The following is a 13241-nucleotide window of genomic DNA, read 5'->3' as shown; positions in this document are numbered from 1 at the left end:
CGAGGGCCGGAGCCTTCCGGCGCGCACACACGGGCCGCGCGAGGGCCTTCCGGCGGCGGCGGCGCGGGGCGGCAGCGCGATGGAGACGATCCTGGAGCAGCAGCGGCGCTACCACGAGGAGCGGGAGCGGCTCATGGACGTCATGGTGAAGGAGATGCTCACTAAGAAGTCCACGGTGCGCCCGGGGGAGGCCCCGCGGGGAGGGGGGCGGTGGCCGCCCGGGACCGCGCTCACCGCCCGCTTCTCCCCCGCTCACCGCCCCTCTCTGCCCGCAGCTCCGCGACCAGATCAACTCGGACCACCGGACCCGGGCCATGCAGGACGTGAGTGCAGCGGGAGCGGGGGCGGGCCGGGCCCCCGGCGCCTTGCGGAGCCCGCCCAGGTAACGGGCCCTGCGGCGCTCGGGGCTTTCCCTTTGTCCCGCAGAGGTACATGGAGGTGAGCGGCAACCTGCGGGACCTGTACGACGACAAGGACGGGTGAGTGTGCCCGGGGGCCCTCGTGTGCCTGAGCGTGTCCTGCCGGTGAGGAAATTGGGCGTCCTTTAAGTCTGTGTAAACAGCTGAGGAGTAACGCAGGAATCGGGATCTGGGGACTCAACGCAGGGCAGACTCCGAGTGCCCACGGGACGGTTTGTTACTCCCGCGTTTCGTGTCGTGGGGAGGCTGTGGCCCTAAGCCTCTGAGCTGGGTGGGCTGGGAAGTCCCACGGGAGTAGGAGGTTTGCAGTCAGATACTGCAGCACAGCCCTGGACCAAGGCTGTGTCAGTGTCACCTCGTTTCCCCTGCCTCTGTCTCTGAACTCGTAGCCTGCGGAAGGAAGAGCTCAGTGCCATTTCTGGGCCAAATGAATTTGCGGAGTTTTACAACAGACTGAAGCAAATTAAGGAATTTCACCGGAAGCACCCAAATGAGGTGAGTAATTACCTCCTCCATAGCAACAGGTGAGCTGGGGTCTGTTGGGCCTCATCCCTGCAGGAAACAGACTTTTCGTTTTCTCCAGTTTAATTGCCTTAACACACAGGTCCTGGGAGCACCCAGCTGTCACCTGAGCAGAGCTGCTCAGGACCAGGCAGCGTGTGAGGGGCAGCAGTGCTGGTCACTCACAGTGTTCCCTGCTTGGGACCATCCTGCAGCTGGCCTGGGGTTGGGGCTCACTTTTGTCATGCTAGATAAAGACACAGGACAGCTGAAGAAGTGCTTTGGGTTCCCTTTGTGTTCGCAGTTTCGTTGTTTGCCACCTCCTGTGGTTTTATACTAGTTGTTCTGGGACAGGAGCTGAAGTAAATCACTGTGTGACTTGTGTCTGCCCCTGCAGATCTGTGTTCCCATGTCAGTGGAGTTTGAGGAGCTGCTGAAGGCCAGAGACAACCCGAGTGAAGAAGCTCAGAGTAAGTGTGTAGTTTGCTCGAGCTCTGGCATTATCTAATGGGTTGTTTGATCTGTTTTGCACATCTCAGGGCCCCACCTCCCTTTTATGAAACGACTTCTGAAAATTGTTCTTCTCTCATTTCAGTTCTTCTGAACTGCAGTCCCTGGAATGTTCCCCAGTGGTGCTGTTGCTCCTGAGGAACATTCTGGTGCTTGCACAGAGCAGCAATTGGGGCTGATCAATGAGTGTCCAGGGCATTGTAATGCCTTCCTTAAGCATAAACGATTTCACAGCTAATCCTTTTCCAGTTCTAAAGCAGTTGCATAATAAATAAGTAGGAAATATTAAGCTCATAATAAAGTTCTTAATGATCTTTCCTACAGATCTGGTGGAGTTCACAGATGAGGAAGGGTACGGACGATACTTGGATCTGCATGATTGTTATCTCAAGTACATTAACCTGAAATCGTCAGAGGTGAGTGTCCCCAGGCCCTGCACGGGCTGGAGATGCTCTGTTCTGGGACCTGGATGTTAATTTGGGTGTGTATGAACTCTGACTCAGGTTTTCTTTTCTTAGAAATTGGATTATATCACTTACTTATCCACATTCGACCAACTCTTTGATATTCCTAAGGAGAGAAAAAATGCTGAATATAAAAGGTGAGCCTGTTTGCCTGCTTCCTTTATGGCAGTTGGTGAGAAGGAATTTGCTTCTGAAGTGTTCAGCTGCTGAGATTATGATTAAGACCCATAAATCGGGTCCCTGAGCCCAACTGTGTGTCTGAACCCCAGGCAAAGACACAGTGCAGCAGAGATATGGAGAGCCTCATTCTGCTCTGAGGAAGGGCCTGCCTGTACCCTCCTAACTGCTGTGCCCAGAAATCCTGTGTGGAAAACTGTCCTGACCTCGGTCACCTCCCTCTGCAGCGCTAGAGGGTAGTGACTAGTCCAGAGATGTGGGTAGTGAATTACCTGTGCTTGTGCTTCCCCTGCCAGGTACCTTGAAATGCTCCTGGAGTACCTGCAGGATTACACAGATCGAGTGAAACCGTTACTGGACCAGAATGAACTTTTTGGGAAAATTCAGACAGAGTTTGAGAAAAAGTGGGAGAACGGCACGTTCCCGGGCTGGCCGGTGAGCAGCCTGAGCCTGGGAGATGTTCTGTGGTTTTGAGGGGTTCCTGTGAGTCATTTGTGTAAAGTCATTGGTGGGGGTGACCCTGACCCGATTGCAGCTCTGTGTCACCAGGCTGCAGGGTGGTGCTGACCTAAATTTGAAACCCAGCACAACTGGTTTGAAATGAACCTTTCAGGTCGGCGTGTGTTGCATCTTTACTACTGTTCCATTTTCAGTTTAGTGAGGGGATTTTTCTCTGTGAAATGAACTGTTTTTCTTGAGGTTAAAATGTTCTATGGTCTGAAGCCTTGTGGGATGTCATGCAGCTCTTGCATGTGGTTTTCTTGGTAGAAAGAGACCAGCAGTGCCCTCACCCACGCCGGCGCCCACCTGGACCTCTCAGCCTTCTCCTCCTGGGAGGTGCGTTTCCAGTGTTCTGCACTTACTACCACATTTGGAGCAGGTGGAAGCTCAGTCATTTGGTTTCTTTGCATAATTTTAGTGCTTTCCTCCCTGGCTCTGTGCTTTCTGGGTAAAACTTCGATGATAGTGATGATTTAACTTCTCCAGTTGGGGGATGTAGCTTGAAAGACCTGGTTAGATTTGTCACATTCCTCATTTTCCAGTGAGGAGGGGTGCACCCTTGACAGTCCTTTCTTGAATACTTTTCATCAGGCTTTTTTCTTCTTTAATGAGCTAAAATGGGCTGCATCCATATTTTATGTGTTGAACAGATCATCTCTTACAGTGGTTTATTTAATTGAACAGGAATTGGCCTCCTTGGGACTGGACAGGTTAAAATCAGCTTTGCTGGCCCTGGGACTCAAGTGTGGTGGGTAAGGTGCAGTCTTTGTAGAGTTCCTTTAAGTTTTTGAGGTCTTCCTGTCTCACATTCCTTTCTGGGATACTTGTTTGGTCATCTCTGGTGTACTAGAATTACCTTAGTGATGTTTGAAAGGTAAAACATTAAGAACCAAGCAGTGGGTTCTGGGATCTGCTGCTCTGACCAGGTCCTATACTGAGTCTCTGATACAGAAGCCTTTGGCTTGAGGAAGGAAGGCAAAGATAATAGGAATCTTGTGATCTCATAAAAGCTATGTTTAGAATTTTGTTGCATGAATTCAAATAGTTCTCAGGAAATGTAAAACTGTGGTCTGGACTGATCCCCTCTCTGCTTCTCTCTAGAACTCTGGAGGAGCGTGCTCAGAGGCTTTTTAGCACTAAAGGCAAATCCTTGGAAGCACTTGATCCTTCCTTGTTTGCTAAGAATCCAAAGACAAAAGGAAGCAAAAGGTGAGTTCTTAGAGATCATTCTGAGGCTAGTGGTGTCCTCTCTTCTTGGATGAGTGGTGTTCTATAGTGGCCACTCTTGTGTAGTTGTTACAGAGAGATTAGAAGTTTTTCATGTCGGACCAAATAGTGCTGAACCAAATGGAAGATATCAGAGCTGAACTTGTGAATTGCATAAAGTTACTCTATCTATTTCTAGAGACACTGAAAGAAATAAAGATCTGGCGTTCCTGGAAGCTCAGATTTATGAGTATGTAGAAGTTCTTGGGGTAAGGATTTTATTTTTTCTTTGAACTTTTTATTTCAGAGCTGTCAAATAGTGACTGGAAGGTCATCCACATCTTTACCCAGTGCTTTCATAGACAGCACCACATCAGTGTGGTGCATCACATCTATTTTGTGCCTAAGTCACACGGTATTGCAAACCTTTACTTGTTCTGCCTTGCTGCCTGCCTTTGGTGTGGGGGGATTGTTTTCAGCAGAGTGGCTGCTGCTGCTACCTGTCACCTTGGAAGTGCTAACAGTGGTACAAGGTTTTTGGTTTTGGCAAGAAGGAAATGTCAGGGTACTAAAAACAGAAGTTGTTGGGCTGAGTAAGGTGGGAGTTCTGTGCTTCATACTGGTCTTCCATTCCCTCCCTCTGTACGTTGAGAAAGTTTCTCACTGCAGGAGTTTTCCCCGACTTTGTTGCTGTCACAGTGTGTGGACAATGCCTTCTCTTCTCTAGGAACAGAGACACCTCACCCATGAGAACGTGCAGCGTAAGCAGGCACGGACCGGGGAGGAGAGGGAGGAGGAGGAGGAAGAGCAGATCAGTGAGAGTGAGAGTGAAGATGAAGAAAATGAAATCATTTATAACCCTAAAAATCTGCCTCTTGGCTGGGATGGCAAGGTAACCGAGACCGTCAGGCCTGGAGAAGTGGGAGGGGTCACAGACCCCTGTTTGAGCTGCTTTGCCACGTGACCTAATCCTTGTGTATCCTCATCCTCTTGTCTCCTCGCTTGCAGCCCATCCCGTACTGGTTGTATAAACTCCATGGTTTAAACATCAACTACAACTGTGAGATCTGTGGTAACTACACCTACCGAGGGCCCAAGGCGTTCCAGCGGCACTTTGCAGTAAGTGATGTTCACTGCAGGAACAGCCCTGCTGGGTTCATACAGGCCTTGTAATGAGTCACTTGGGAGTCCCTGGGGTCCCCAGCTAGCAATTCTGCCCCTTCTGACAGGGGGTCAGGGCCGTGCAGTGGGATCCACAGGTTGTGTAGGGCACACTGAGATCTCTCTGCTGATGCTGAACAGCCCCTGCTCATTTGAACACCGTTTCGAGTGCCCAGGTCTGATGGGTGCAGGGTGCCTGTTGATGGCTGCTGTCGTGTCACTGTCTACAGTACAGGAAAAAAATACTTCTATAGAAGCTTTTAGGACTGGTAGATTTGTACTTTGGTAGGATTTGTTGCACCCTGTTCAGGTGTTAATGTCTTTGTAGTCTTTGGTGTTGTGGAGGACGTGTCATTCCCTCTCGTGCTGACCTCTCATCTCTTCCCCCCCACCAGGAGTGGCGACATGCCCATGGGATGCGGTGCCTGGGCATTCCCAACACGGCACACTTTGCCAACGTCACACAGATTGAGGATGCAGTCTCATGTAAGTAGTGATGGCAGAACAGGGAACATGTGAGAGAACACCACCTTTTCTGAAGAGGTGGGTTTGGACATTGGTCTCGTGTCCCATCCTGAACTATCACTTTAAAGCCTTGTTTGCTGCAGTTCTGTGCCTTTCTGTAACCACACGGGAGTTATAACTTTGTAATGGATGTTAGGTGCATTCCTGGACTGCTGAAGTGTTTTAGAAGAAGGGGGGGAAAAAAAGCTCATGTGTATTTTACTGGATTAAAAACAAGTACCTTGTGGGAAATGGCATCAGATCCTGTTTGACTTTGTGTTTGCAGTGTGGGCAAAGCTGAAACAGCAGAAGGCTTCAGAGAGGTGGCAGCCTGATACAGAGGTGAGCAGTGAGAGCTGTTCAGTGCCTCCAGTCCGTGTCCGTGGGACCCTCCCATTCCCGTGTGGGAGCACTGTCCTTGCTTACACTGATACACTTCCTAAGCTTCTGTCCCAAGCCATTTTTCAACAGTGTGCAGGACAACAGTGGGAAATAGAGCCTGTAATGACTCCAGCTCTGGATGAGCTCTTTCTGCCAGGACCTGCTGGCAGATCTGTTGCCTGTCTTTCTGCACGGAGGTTCTGGCAGGGTGCTCATGTGTAGTGGTTTCTGCTGGAGCTACAGTTCAAAGGCTGTACCCAGTGTCTCTAAACTGTTGGTTCCGTTCCAGGAGGAATATGAAGATTCCAGCGGGAACGTCGTGAATAAAAAGACCTATGAAGACCTGAAGCGCCAAGGGCTGCTGTAGCTGTGCCCAGGTGAAGGATCCCACACCTGCGCAGTGAGTGGATGTGGCAGCAGCTCTGACTTCCTCAGTTTCTGGATTTTGTATGTGCATGAATATAGATTAAAATGATACTTTATAGAGTCACTTTCTAGTAAGCCCCTTGTGAAAAGCAGACTTGTGACATTGTTTTATATTCAAAAATACCTTGAAAAATAAACTCATTTTAATTTAGGAAGTGCCGAGAGACTTGTCTCCTTTTGTATGGTGGAAGGAAGAGGTTTTATTACGTGTTTAAAATGCTTTTTACACAGTTAGAGCTGTCAGAAACAATTCTTTCTTTCACTCCCACTCTGATGGAAATGTTTATGGTGAGGGTTGACTCTGTGAAGCACATGGACTTGGACACTGTGTGCCAACAGGTAATGGTACTGGTCTAGATCTGGCTGTGAGCGTGTGGCTTTCTTTGGGCTCCTTTGCAAAATAAGCTCACCTGGCTTAAGGGCTGCTTTTACCTTGGGTCTGTCTCCCTGGGGAGCTTTGGCCACTGTGTTTTTTCAGGGAATCACCAAGTGAGCTGGGTCAGCTTGGGCTGTGGGGACAGTGCATGGTGGTTTCTCTGACGCTGCTGCTGGCTCGAAGGGCCAGGTAGGTTCTTGTGCATATCCTCCTGTGGTGCAGGAGGATGGAGATGGGAACAGATGATGCATTTAGAGGTGACTGCTGTGACTTCAGCACCCTTGGCCTCCAGTGCCATGCTTGGAGATGCCTGTACATACCCCACAGATTCGTGCTGCCTCGGGAATTGCAGGCCCATTGTGCAGAGGCCACACGTGTCACATGTGACAGTGGCAGTCCTTGTGCTGCCCAGCCCCTCTGGTGCAGTGGTTGCTCGTGTGACATCTCCAGCCTCATAAGCCGTTTCTCTGTTGCTGTGCAGGGCCATTTGCGTCTCTGCTGCTGTGGAGCCGCAGGGGACACTTCCCCTGGGTGGTGGCTGGCAGGGGTGGGGCTGGGCTGCGGGGCCAGTGCCACAGCACCTGCTCAGAGGTTCTCCAGTGCTGGCAGCAGCTGCAGGAACAGGCAGACAGGTGAGTCAATGCCATGGGCTCTTTTTCCCCGGGGGAAGGTTGTTCTGGGATGAGGCCGTGTCAGGTGGGTTTCCTTGTTGGTTCCTTGCCTGCCCTGGCACTAGGCTGGAGTGGCACTGGGCTCAGTAGGGATGTCCACAGCTGGTCTGAGTGGTGGCTGCCCTGGTTTGGAAGGTGAGAGGCACCAGCTGGCAGTGTCTTCCCCGTCACTCTGAGCGAACAGCCTTGGAGGTCTCTGCACAAGCTTTGGCCACTCCAGGTCCTGGGGGAATGGTGACTCAGCCTAGATGATAAAACAGGAGGGGAGTGTTACAGTTCTTGGAGAACTTGGCTTTGGAGCCTGTTTGGATTCAAATCTGCTGTTTCCTTAGAGAAACAGGTAAAGATTTGGAATGAAAGTAGAGAAAGTAGAATGGAGAGCCAGGCCACATCTTCGCTTGAAGCAGCATCAGCAAACTTGTGTGGTGGCAGGTGTCACTATGTCACCCTGCACCCTGCTCCCCCAGCTGCCTACAGGTCTGTGCTGCCTGCGAGGCCCAGGGAGGGTTGTTGCCACACCAACAGCACACGCAGCTCCCCAGGGCTCCCGTTCCCCGGCAGCGGCCTCAGTGAGTTTGGGGAGTCTCTCAGGAGGGAGTGACTGGGGCTGAGCCCTGGAGGTGGAGCTGTGCTGGGGTGTCTGCCCCGCACCTCGGGGGGCAGCTCTGACCGTGTCCTCCTGCCAGGTCCGGGTGCAGCCGCGGTGGATGACGATGGCCGGTCGCCGAGGGCTCGTCCCACCCGTTCAAGGTAACAGGGACTCTGGTGCAGCACCGAGAGTGTGTCCATCCCCCATCCTGGGTCTGTCCCTGCCCCAGCTGTTGGGGCTGTGCCAGAGGCCTCCCTGGGACAAGGGGTGGCCACTGGCCCCCTGGGGCTCTGGGAGGGTGGGGAGTATCCCTGCTCACCTGTTTCAAGGCTGCCTTGCTGCTGGGGAGGCTCTTTGGGCTGTAGAGCAGGCAGCAAATGTGGTGGTCTCAGCCATCCCCACTCCATTCCAGGCCTGCTGCTCTGCATCTTGGCTCTGCACATCCGTCTCCAGGACTCTCTTGCCCCAGCAGGTGAGCTCTGTACTCAAGGGAAATCTGTGGGCCTGTGGGAAATGGGCCAAAGGCAGTGTGGTGCAATGGGGACTTTGTGCCTCTCACCTCCAAGCTGTGTTCTGTAGGACAGAGCTGCACTGAGGAACCTTTCCTTGAGGTTTTGCCCCTGGAAAAGCCTGTTCTTCCCAGGCAGCATGGCTGGAAGGGGGAGAGAGGCTATTGTAACATCTGTCCATAGTGCTGTTGCAGGGGGTTGCTGGCTCTGACCTGGTTCTTGAGCTGCCCGATCAGTAGCTGCAAACAGCCTCTGTTTGGGACATCCTGTCACTGACTGCCATCCACCTCCCAGCCACAGCTGGACAGATGCTTCCCACAGGTCCATGCTGTGGCTCAGGATGGGACACTGGGCTTGCTGAGGGTGTTTTTCCTTGTTTCCTTCACCAAAGGGGAACTTTGTGTCTTTCAGAGCACAACACAGTTGCCAACAGCACCGTGGTGGCTGCCAAGAATGCCTTGTGGGTTGCTGCGGCCACCAAGAACGCCTCAGTGGTGACCACAGCTGTCAAGAACACCACCAAGGATGCCGTACTGGTGGCCACCAAGAATGCCAGAGCAGTGGCCACCAAGAATGCTGCAGTGGTGGCGGCCACCAAGAATGCCAGAGCAGTGGCCACCAAGAATGCCTCAGTGGTGACCACAGCTGTCAAGAACACCACCAAGGATGCCGCAGTGGTGGCCGCCACTAAGGATGCCGTACTGGTGGCCCCCAAGAATACCAGAGTGGTGGCCACCAAGAATGCTGCAGTGGTGGCCACCACCAAAGATGCTGCAGTGGTGGCCACCACCAAAGATGCTGCAGTGGTGGCCACCACCAAAGATGCTGCAGTGGTGGCCACCACCAAAGATGCTGCAGTGGTGGCCACCAAGAATGCTGCAGTGGTGGCTGCCACCAAGAATGCTGCAGTGGTGGCCACTGCCAGCAACACCTCAGTGGCTTCCACTGGCAATGCCTCAGTGGCCACCAACAGCTCTGTCAATGGTGCACAAGAGACAATGGTAAGGAAAGTACTGGAAAGAGGGGCATTTCTGGGCCATTGCAGCCCTACAGACGGTGTCTCTTGCCCAGCTGGTCTGTCGTGACAGCCAGAGTGCCATGGGAGCATCTCCTGGGGAGGAAGGGGAGCACTATGGGCAGATGGGGGTGGCCCCTCCGGACAGTGAGGCTGTGGTTGGGGACAGCCCGTGGTGCTGTGCAAGGAGGCTTTGCTACATGGTGACACCCTGGTGTGTTCTCCCTCCAGCTCACCTGCCAGAGCTTTCAGTGCTCCGGGGAGAGGTGTTACCAGGATGAAGCCCATTCCAACAGAACAGTCACCTGCCATAATGAGACTTACTGTGAGGTACGGCGATGCAGGGGGGCTGCAATAGGGAAACCTCTCCCTTTCTTTATCTCAGCAATCCACAGTGCTCTTTTAAGTCTGTCTCCATCTCCTGTTTCCCTTCTTTCTCTGGCAATCTGTCAGTTATTTCTGCTCCTTTGTAATGGCACCTCTTCACACTCATTTTATCCTTTGACTCTGCTGTTGCAGCTTTATCGTTTTTCCAGCACAAACTACACAGCCGGGTGCAGCAGCAGGTGTGGTGTGGGGCTGTGCAGGACCAACGGCAGTGAGAGCAGGCAGCAATGTGCCCTGGAGTGCTGTGCCACCCCGCTGTGCCTGCAGCTCAACGCCAGCGCCTACGGTAACAGCCGAGCTTTGCTCTGTGGCACAGGAGGGGCACGGGTGGGCAGAGCCCATTGCAGAGGGGCTGTGGCTACATCACCGTGTCTCTTCTGCCCTGGGGCTCCTCTGTCCTTGGAGCTGGGTGAGGGACAGAGTGCACTGGGGAATCTGTCCCTGTGTTGCTGTGGAGGGCCCTGTGTTGGCTGTGTGCTGGGTGCAGCCTCACAGGGCTCCTTGTGTGTCTGCAGGTGACCTGCCACCCACCACTGCTCCGCCCAGGACCACCAACACCACCCACCGACCTCCCCCCCAAAACGTAGGTACCACCTGGGCAGAGCCTGCTGCAGCTCCTGGGGCTCTCTGGGGGCTGTGGCTGCTGGGACAGCTGAGCTCCCACCTGAGCAGGAAACAGGGAAAGGTCCCTCCTACATCTGCTTTATGAGGTCAAAATCTGCCTCCAGAAGGGGAACAAATCCTAAACGGGCATTGGAAGTAAAGAGTCTGTAAGGAGCCCTGTCCATCAGGCCTTATCCCCAGCCCAGCATCAGCTCAGGCAGTTTGACTTGATTGCATGGCTGAGCCTTTCTGCAGCTGCAGGGAGAGCACAAGACCCACTGAACTCTGCAGCCCTTTCCTGAGTCTAGTGGAGGGGAAGGTGCTTATCTTTGCAGAGCCCTGTTTAAGAGGAAGGAAAAGGAGGCTTGAAACATGTTTGCTCCACTAGTGTTTCAGTAGTTTCCTTTGGTTTCAGATGGGCCACTGATAGTCTTTTTTCTCTGGATCTAAAATGCCTGATACAGCACAAATAATGAAGAACAGAGGGGGGTGGGAGAGGAGCCCTCAGGAGCGAAGGGCTGCCTGAAATGCAGTGAGAGTCTGATGGATATATGATGTCTCCCCTGGTCCTCTGTCGTAGGGGAAAGTGTGCACAGCATTCTCCTGTCACGGGGAGGGGTGTTTCAAAGGCAGGAAGACCATTGCTAGATGCATCTTGGGACAGGACTTCTGTGAGGTAAGGCCTGGGACTGCAGAGCAGGACAGCCCCAGATCTGCCATTGTGTTCCTGTAATGTGAGTACCAAAGGCTTGACATGACCCCTAGGCTAATGTGTCTCTCTTCCTTCCAGATGAAGAGGACGGGCTTGAATTACATGGCAGGATGTAGCAAAGCCTGCAAGGCTGCCAAACCAGCCTGTGCCAGTGGGATGAAGGCTGCCTGTTACCAGGAATGCTGCCCAGCCACCCCGAAAGCCAGCTGTCTGAAACTGGATGGCAAAATTCATGTCAATACCGCTGGGCAAGTGACGCTGGCACCACTCTTGAAGGTCATGGCATGTGGTGTGGTCCTTCTCCTGAATTACAGGGCCTTCACTTCCCTCCAGGGGTAGGCAGCAGTCGGGATGCTCCACAGCCTACCCTCCTGCAGCAGAGCTCCACAGCACTCAGTAGGATCCTGTTACTCTCTGACTTCAGCCAAGGCCACTATCAAACACTCTCTGTCACATTCCTGTTGTACTCAGGAAGCTACAGGAGGGATTCTGCCCTGCCCTGCCCAAATCCTGTAGGCCTGAGAGACCCGCAAACTAATTGTGGATCCTGAGAGCCATGCAGTGTGTGCCTCCGTGCTGCCGGAATGAGGGACCAGGAACGAGGTGTTAGGCCTCCTTAAAAATCAGAAAATTCTGCCTTGACTGAAGGCACAGGGGCTCCACTAGTCATTGACCTGCTTGTGGTGCAGCCTCCCTGGACCCCCTGTGACCTGTTTAGTTCTGAGCAGTTTAGTTCCAAATTGCCTCTTGCCTGGGTGGGTAAAATGGTAACTCCATGTTTTGTCTCCAAGTCCTAGGCAGGAAAATGGGATTACTCTAAAAGTGTTTCATGTTTTAGATGATCCTGTTTCACATCTGTGGTTTCCGTTGCTAAAGGCAGAGCCCAGATGTGAGCCTGTGACATGAATGCCCCCAGTGCTTCCCCAGCCTGTTCTTCCAGCACACAGAGCTGGTGCAGAGCTGGTGGGGTAGAATTCCCGGGAGTCAAGGTGCTCCCAGTTGTGCACACGTGCACGGTGCTGTCCCCTGCAACCGCTCTCCTCTGCTGCTGCTGGCTCCTTAGAGAAAAGATTGCAAAATATTAAAGTCTGTGTATCGGCCCTCTGGTCTGTGCTGCTGTTTTGAGTGTGGCTGAGCATGGTTTGACCTGTGGGAGGGCAGGAGGGCTGGGCTGGGCAGTTTGGGCCCTCGGGAGCCTTGTGTGCTCTCCCAGCAGGAAGGCTCTGCACTGCCAGCCCTCATAGAGCAGTGCCAGCCCTGACGGGCACTGCCAGCCCTGACGTGGTGCTGCCGCCCGAGCAGCGGTGGAAGCGGATGTGGGGCTGGATGGAAAATGCCTCTCTGTACCACAGCTGGCCCTTCCTACCTTACAGCTCCTGTTCTGGTGTGGCAAAACCACAGGGTGTGTTTTTAGTTTGTTTCAGGCCACAGTGCCAGTGTACCCATGGCAACTGAAAACAGTCTGAAAACTAGGGTTCTTCTATCTCAAAAACATCCCCCAGCACCCTATTTCTTGGAAGGTTTGGTGTTTACAGCAGCTATTTCAGACTGTTCTCTTGTCCATTATGGACAGCTGCAGAGCTGTCACTGATAAAGACCACTTGGATTTTCTCTCTCTGGACCTACATCCCTTATGTCTGTGCAAGGAGCTGATTTAGGCCAAGCTCTGTCTACAGTACAAAAGACTGGTGACATTTTACAGCATCTGCTCCCACACTCTGTACTAATTTATTTGCATAATAACACGGCAGCTTAGAAGTTGGCTCCTGTGCTGGGTTGTCTTGAAATTCAACAAAAAATAATTCAAGCTGCTACTTAAAAAAGGGCACCTCGGGATTTTCCTTGGAAATTAACTTTATCCACGTCTGCCAATCCCAGAGCTTCCTCCTCTCCCTCTCCCCGTCCTGCCGGGAGGGGCAGGCTCAGGCCGTGCCTGTCCCGCCGTTCGCATCCCCCGCTCCCGTCCGGCCGCGACCCTCCCGCCCCGTTATTTCCGGCGGCTCCGAGCCCCGCCCGCGGCCGGTCCCAGCGCGGAGCGATAACGGAGCGGCCCCGGCCCCGGCCGGGGGGAGTCCGGGGGCGCCGTGTCGTGTCGTGTCGCACCGTGTCGTGTCGTGTCGCACCGTGTC

General features: G+C 53.1%; 2 protein-coding genes across 2 annotated transcripts; both read left to right on the top strand.

Annotated features, from left to right (window-relative positions):
* Positions 1-41: 41 nt before the first annotated feature.
* SF3A3 (splicing factor 3a subunit 3) lies at positions 42-6405 on the top strand. The gene is made up of 17 exons (XM_027669119.1): positions 42-175; positions 276-323; positions 427-479; positions 809-914; positions 1318-1390; positions 1755-1846; positions 1949-2031; positions 2368-2506; positions 2840-2908; positions 3257-3324; positions 3674-3781; positions 3978-4047; positions 4506-4670; positions 4787-4897; positions 5335-5425; positions 5730-5785; positions 6114-6405. Exons 1-17 carry the CDS (start codon positions 80-82, stop codon positions 6189-6191), a joined length of 1506 nt encoding a protein of 501 aa, XP_027524920.1. The 5' UTR covers positions 42-79; the 3' UTR covers positions 6192-6405.
* Positions 6406-7247: 842 nt separating this feature from the next.
* LOC113959848 lies at positions 7248-12207 on the top strand. Its single transcript, XM_027669120.1, has 9 exons — positions 7248-7258; positions 7984-8047; positions 8299-8358; positions 8807-9396; positions 9642-9740; positions 9930-10083; positions 10313-10380; positions 10981-11076; positions 11191-12207. The coding sequence occupies exons 2-9, from the start codon at positions 8005-8007 to the stop codon at positions 11449-11451; spliced, it is 1371 nt and encodes a 456-aa protein (XP_027524921.1). The 5' UTR covers positions 7248-7258; positions 7984-8004; the 3' UTR covers positions 11452-12207.
* The last annotated feature ends 1034 nt before the right edge of the window (positions 12208-13241 follow it).

This window comes from Corapipo altera, unplaced genomic scaffold (genome assembly GCF_003945725.1).
Source record: "Corapipo altera isolate COAL_440 unplaced genomic scaffold, ASM394572v1 297b, whole genome shotgun sequence".
NCBI classification, from domain to species: domain Eukaryota; kingdom Metazoa; phylum Chordata; class Aves; order Passeriformes; family Pipridae; genus Corapipo; species Corapipo altera.
The sequence above is the reverse complement of the archived record's forward strand: the minus strand, read 5'-3'. Positions and strand labels throughout refer to the sequence as shown.